Below are 6976 nucleotides of genomic sequence, written 5' to 3' on the forward strand. Positions count from 1 at the left end.
AGAACATGATGAGAGATCATATCATAGGAGAAGACTATGAACTCTGGGACATAGTCACTGATGGTCCCCTGACAACTACAAAGAAGAATGCTGAAGGAGTGGATGTGCCAAAGACAAGAGATGACTGCATTGTTGAAGACTTGAAGAAATGGGAGAAGAATTCCAAGGCCAAGAAATGGCTTGTGTGTGGACTGGGTCCAGACGAGTACAGTAGGATTCAAAGTTGTACCACTGCTAAGGATATATGGGACACTCTACAAGTGGATCATGGAGGAACTCCTCAAGTAAAGAGATCAATAGGAACACTGCTATATTCTCAATATGAAGGAAGGAGAAACTATCCAGGAGATGTACACAAGGTTCACGACACTAACAAATAAATTAAATCTCTTGGGAGAATTATCCTTGAAGAAGACAAGGTTGAGAAAATCGTGACAAGGGTATTACCAGTGACTTGGGAAAGCAAAATCACTGCTATTCAAGAATCAAAGAACATTTCTACTCTCAAGTTGGATGAACTGATTAGAAACCTCACTGCCTATGAACTAAGAAGGCAAACCATGAAAATGGATGCACCCAAGAAGGAGAGGAGTCTGGCTCTCAGAATAGATGAAGGTGCAAATATGGAGGATGATGAAATGGCCATGATCACAAGGGATTTCAAAAAGTACTTAATGAGAGGAAATGGAAGAGGTACAACCTTCAACAAACCAATGGCTCATGAGAAAAAGACCAACAAGGGTTGTTACAAATGTGGCAAGACTGATCACATGATCAAGAACTGTCCTCAGTGGAAAATTGAATGGAAGAAGGAAAGGGCTGAACGAAGGAATAGGAAGAAGGAACAGGTTCAACCCAAAAGGAACAAAGGATCAACAAAGTCTATGGTTGCTACTTGGCGAGAAACATCAAATGAGGATTCAGAAGATGAAGCTGGAGATGAACAAGCACTTATGGCCATCAGAGAATCAGATGATGAACATTAGGTCTAAGTGAAGGGAAGTAGCCAAATATGGTACGTGGATAGTGGCTGCTCAAAACATATAACTAGAAGCAAGAACCAGTTCCTTTCACTTGAGGACTTAAAATAAGGTAATGTCTCATTTGGAAATGGGAAAAAGGTGAAATTATTGGGGTTGGAAAAGTAGGTAAGACAGACTCACACTCCATTGAGAATGTCTACTTGATAGATGGCTTGAAATATAGCCTAATCAGTGTATCACAACTGTGTGACAGAGGTAACTTTGTAGCATTTACCTCTACCAAATGCTTTGTGATTAACCTTACCACTGACAAGATTGTTTGTAGGGAAAAAGAGTTAACAATATTTACATTGTAGATTTGTCCACTCTTTCTGAAAATGAACTCACTTGCTTGAGTGTGTTGGACAATGATCTCCTCCTGTGGCACAAAAGACTTGGTCATGCAAGTCTGAATCAACTCAACAAACTAGTCTCCAAGGACTTGGTGATAAGGTTACCTGACATCAAGTTCAAGGAAGACAAAGTTTGTGAGGCCTGTGCAAGGGGGAAGTACGTAAGATCATCTTTTAAAAGCAAGAAATTAGTAAGCACCACCAGGACATTGGAACTGGTTCATATGGATCTCTGTGGTACAATGAGAACATTGAGCAGAGGTGGTAAGAAATATGTGATGGTACTTGTTGATGATTATTCTAGGTTTACCTGGGTACTATTCTTAATATCTAAGGATGAAGCATTTGACATGTTTACTACCTTTGTTAGAAAAACTCAGAAACACCTAGGTAATCAACTTACATCCATTAGGTCCGATCATGGAACTGAATTTGAAAATGCTAATTTTTTTGAATTTTGTGATGAGCATGGTATAGATCATAACTTCTCTGCCCCTAGGAATCCTCAACAAAATGGAGTATTTGAAAGGAAGAACAAGACTCTTGAAGATATGGCTAGGACTATGCTTCTTTCTAGTAAACTACCTCATAGCTTCTGGGCAGAGGCTGTCAACACTGCATGCTATATCATAAATAGATGCATGACTAGACTTCTTGTAGATAAGACTCCCTATGAGTTATCTAAAGGGAGAAAACCAAATATATCCCATCTTAGGGCATTTGGATGCAAGTGCTTTGTGCACAATAATGGAAATGACTCCCTAGGTAAGTTTGATCCCAGAAGTGATGAGGGAGTATTCTTGGGATATTCTTCACATAACAAAGCATATAAAGTGTTCAATAAAAGAACTTTATGTGTAGAAGAAAGTGTACATGTAGTGTTTGATGAAACTAACATTCTTTCTGAGAGACAGGAACATGAAAATGAAACTATTGGGCTGGTAAAAGATTATAGTAAAGTCTCAGCTCAAGCTAAAGTGGCTCCAAGAGAAGGAACAGGTGATGGAACAAGTTCTTCCATCCATGGCAACCTGACAGGGGGAACTGATCAAAGAGGAACTGAAACCAATCCCTTAAAGGAACCTGTTCATGAACCTGTTTCTCAGTAGCAGAACATAGGAGAAACATTAAACAGAAATCAGTTGGTTGTGAAACCTCACAAGTATCAAAGTTCTCATCCTATTGAGAACATAATTACTGATCCAACCTCTGGAGTCAAAACTAGATCATAATTAAAGAATCTGTGTGCTTTTGATGCTTTCCTATCTCTTATTGAACCTAAAAATATTGTTGAGGCTTTGCAGGATGCAGACTGGGTAAATGCAATGCAAGATGAACTCAATCAGTTCGAGAGAAGTCAAGTTTGGCATCTAGTTCCAAGACCCAAGGACAGATCAGTGATTGGCACAAAATGGGTCTTCAGAAACAAGCTTGATGAAGATGGAACAGTTACAAGAAACAAGGCAAGACTGGTGGTCCAAGGTTACAGCCAAGAGGAGGGTATAGATTATGATGAGACTTTTTCTCCAGTTACAATACTGGAGGCAATAAGACTTCTCATAGCTTTTGTAGCACACATGGAATTCACCCTTCATCAGATGGATGTCAAGAGTGCCTTCCTGAATGTCTACCTAAAAGAAGAAGTGTTTGCTAAACAACCTCCAGGGTTTGAGAGCAAGGAGTGTCCTGAACATATGTACAAATTAGACAAGGCTCTATATGGACTCAAGTAGGCTCATAGAGCATGGTATGAACGATTTTCCAAATTCCTGCTTGAGCATGGCTACAAAAGAGGTAAAATTGACAGTACTCTATTCTTGAGGGAAAAATGATCTTCTTGTGGTACAAATATATGTTGATGACATAATTTTTGGGGCAACCACTGACAAACTAAGTAAGGATTTTGCCAAATTAATGGGAGTGAGTTTGAACTGAGTATGATGGGTGAGCTTAAATTTTTCTTAGGCTTACAGATCAAACAAAGCCCAAATGGAACCATGATCCATCAGCAGAAATATGCAAAGGAGCTGATCAAAAAGTTTAAAATGGATGAATCAAAGGAAATAGACACCCCCATTGCAACTGCCACTAAATTAGACATAGATGAACCTGGTTCATCAGTTGATCAGAAATTGTATAGGGGTATGATTGGTTCACTTTTGTATCTAACTACCAGCATACCTGGCATAGTTTTTAGTGTAGGGCTTTGTGCTCGCTTTCAGGCTAATCCAAAGGAATCTCACTTGACTGCTATCAAGAGCATACTGAGATATTTGAAAGGCACTACTGATCTGTGCCTTTGGTACCCTAAAGGTAGTAATTTCAATCTAGTAGGGTATGCTGATGCTGATTATGCAGGTTTTCTTGTGGATAGGAAAAGCACCTCAGGTATGGCTCATTTTCTTCATTCATGTCTTGTATTATGGGCAAATAAAAAGTAAAATTCAGTGGCCTTATCCACTGCTGAGGCTAAATATGTTGTTGTTGCCTCTTGTTATGCTCAATTGCTGTGGATCAAACAACAGCTGGTAGATTTTGGCATTGAAGTTGGTTGCATTCCTATCTTCTGTGATAACACTAATGCTATAAGTATGACAAAGAACCCTGTTCATCATAAGAGGACTAAGCACATAGATGTTAGACACCATTTCTTAAGAGATAACTATGAGAAAGGATTGATCTCCATAGAATTCTGTGCTACTGATAAACAAATTGCTGACATCTTCACTAAAGCACTGAGTAGAGAAAACTTTGAGAGGAACAGGTTGGAATTAGGGATGATTAAGATCACCTAATAGGACCAGCTCAAAATGCAAAAAAATTAAAAAATATTTTTGGCTAGGTGTTAATATGGCTCACTGATCTCTTACAAAATTTTCTCTATTATGGAAAATTGAGGCATGTTCAAGAGAATTCTAAATGAAGAACCTGGTTCATTAGTATTGGTTCATCTGAGAGCTAAGGTATGTTTTCTATACTCTGCACAATTAAAAATATAAATATTTAAATCATGAGTAGAAGTCCTAAAATTGATTCAATTCCTTAGAAAATTCTATCTATTAGCTTTGAACCAGTTCTGTCTGCCTTAGAACTCTAAACCACAAAAATTGCCTAAAATCGAAGAAAGCTTAACTGATCATTCAAACCTGCAATTTCAGGTCGATTAGACCTCTAATTGACCAGTACTAAAGCTGCCATTATACATTAAATATGTATTTCTCTTTAAATACACATCATTACCTCCTGCCATCTCCATAATTCTAAACCGTCAAAAATTCCTCTCCACTTTCATTTGCTTTCTTCTCCAAAATTCTAAATCACCAATTCTCTCAAGAAACCAGCGATCATGAAAAACCCACAAGACAATCCTGGAAATCCACCATAACCCACTCCCTCTGATTCATCTACCCCTCTTCCACCTAGTACATCTCCCAAACCCAGGCTCAGAAGGGTGAAAATGCTTGTTCGGAAAACAGTAGCGTCTAAAGCTCTCAAAAAGAAATTAAATGAGAAATTAAAGGCAAGCCAGGTCCAAGACTCTAACTCCAGCTCTGATTCTGAGTCATACAAATTTGCCAGTGAGGGGGAAGGTCCTGGGTCTTCTGACTCTAAAAAGGATCAAGAGTCCCCTTCTAAGGTAAGTTCTTCTTTGTCTGAAAATCTAGAAACTATGTTTGTTCTGGTTGGGCCTGTTAAGGATGTAGAATTACCTGAGTTACGAAGGAGTGGAGTTAAAAAGAAATCTGAAAAATAAAAAGAGAGAGAGGGTGCATGTGGTAAAGAAAGGCGAAATGGGAAAAGAGTGGTTGATCTATCACCCACTGCTGAGTTGCCTGTGCTTGCTATCTATGGGGTTGAACAAGAATAAGAAGAAGAGAGTGCAAGAAGTCAGGGGGAAGTGGTTCTAGTGAAGTTACTGAAGGGTTAGTTCATCTAAGCACACAACGAGATGAACCTGGTTCATCTACTGAAGAGACCCTAGCTGACCTGTTGAAAAAGGTTGGAGCAAGTTATGATCCTAAGAAATGAACAACTCCCACACCAAAAGCCTCCAATGCTCCTAAACCCTCCAAGAAAAGAAAGGCTTCATCCCCAACAACTACTGAAATTTCATTGCCAAAGGAAAGAGCTACAAGAAGCAGGGTAAAGCAGGGTGAGAGTGATCTTTACAAGGCTCTAGCTGAGAGTAAGAAGAAAAAGCTGGCTAAAGGAAAAGGGAAGGTTACAGAGTCCTCAGAGGCTTTGGAGGTTGAGGAGATGGAACAGGTCCATTAGGAGAAATTTCAAACAGTGGAGGTTTAGACCCCCAAGCCCAAAAAGTCCAAGACTTCTTCAAGAAGTCTTCCTCTGTGTCTGAGGCTGCTGAACCTTCATTAGCCAAGAGGACAAGGTCTGCAGTGAAAATTAAACAAGTAAGGATTTCTAAAGATGAGGAATGGAGTGGAGAAGAAGAAGAAGATGAGTCTGATGGTGAAAAGACAAGCTTGCCATGTTTGGCAAAAGAAAGATTTTGAAGGGTAGACTGCTGAAAGACCTGGTAGAACCAGGAATGATGAGACTGATGGATGCCTTAGCTATTTAGGGGTGGAAGGACATTGTCCTTCAGATAGATGGTAGGCTAGCTAGGAATGAGATCATTGGGTTCATGGAAAATGTAGAGGTTAAGGATGGCAAGGCCAACCACCTGGTGAAAGGAGTTCAAGTGTCCTTTGATGTAGAAAAACTAGGAGAGATCCTTGATATACCCTCTGAAGGGTTTGAAGATGTGAATGAGGCTAGGGCTATTCAGAAAAGTGAAATGAGGCCTCAGCACAAGGTCTTGTTTGAATTTGTCAATAAGTGGCTACTGCCCAGACAAGAGAGAAGGCATATTGCAAATTATATGGACCTAGTTCTTATGGAGTGCTTGGAAAGTGGAAAGCAAATTAATTGGCCTGCCTTCATCATCAAGTTGCTGGAGAGGGTCATCAATGGATCAAAGGCTCATGCTGCTCCCTATGGCTTTATTTTGACTACGATTCTGGATAGGTGCAATGTGCCTTTGAAGAAATGGGAAATGGCTTCAAGCAAGGATCACTTTGGCATTAACACTCTGATTGCTTGTGACTATTTGGTCAATGGCATCCCAAATGAACCTGGTTCATCCAAGAAGACTCCTACCAACAGTAAAGTCAAGGCTCTTGTTCAAGAATGTTAAGCCAAGGATGCTGAGATAGCTAGGCTCAGGGCTCGTGTGGCAAAGGTGGAATCTGAGAGGGATGCTCTCAGAACTGAGCTTGCCAAGGAAAAGGAGAAGAATGATGGAATTCTTCATAATATGCTGAATCTTCTCCAAGCCCAAAAGCAACCCTCTAGCTCCCCCAAGCCTAAGGAATTCTAGCTTTCTAGTACCTTCAGTGACCCGGATTAGGGATTTTTCTATCTTTTTACTCATGGTTTAAATGTTTTTTGTTTTTTGGTTGTGGATTGTGGTAGCAACATATCCTCTATCAATGATATCTACTATTTTTGCTCTTGTTCTATGTTAATCTTTCCTTGATAGTTTAAATATGTTTGCTTAATTACTGATGATTAAACCATGATTGCACTTGCAGTTTCCCT

At 39.6% G+C, this 6976-nt stretch overlaps 1 protein-coding gene across 1 annotated transcript; it reads left to right on the forward strand.

The window, feature by feature from the left end:
- The first annotated feature begins 566 nt into the window (after nt 1-566).
- LOC138884992 (uncharacterized) lies at nt 567-986 on the forward strand. The gene has a single exon (XM_070165873.1). The coding sequence runs from the start codon at nt 567-569 to the stop codon at nt 984-986; it is 420 nt and encodes a 139-aa protein (XP_070021974.1).
- The last annotated feature ends 5990 nt before the right edge of the window (nt 987-6976 follow it).

The sequence above is a fragment of the Nicotiana sylvestris genome, chromosome 2 (assembly GCF_000393655.2).
Source record: "Nicotiana sylvestris chromosome 2, ASM39365v2, whole genome shotgun sequence".
In the NCBI taxonomy this organism is placed as follows: Eukaryota; Viridiplantae; Streptophyta; class Magnoliopsida; order Solanales; family Solanaceae; genus Nicotiana; species Nicotiana sylvestris.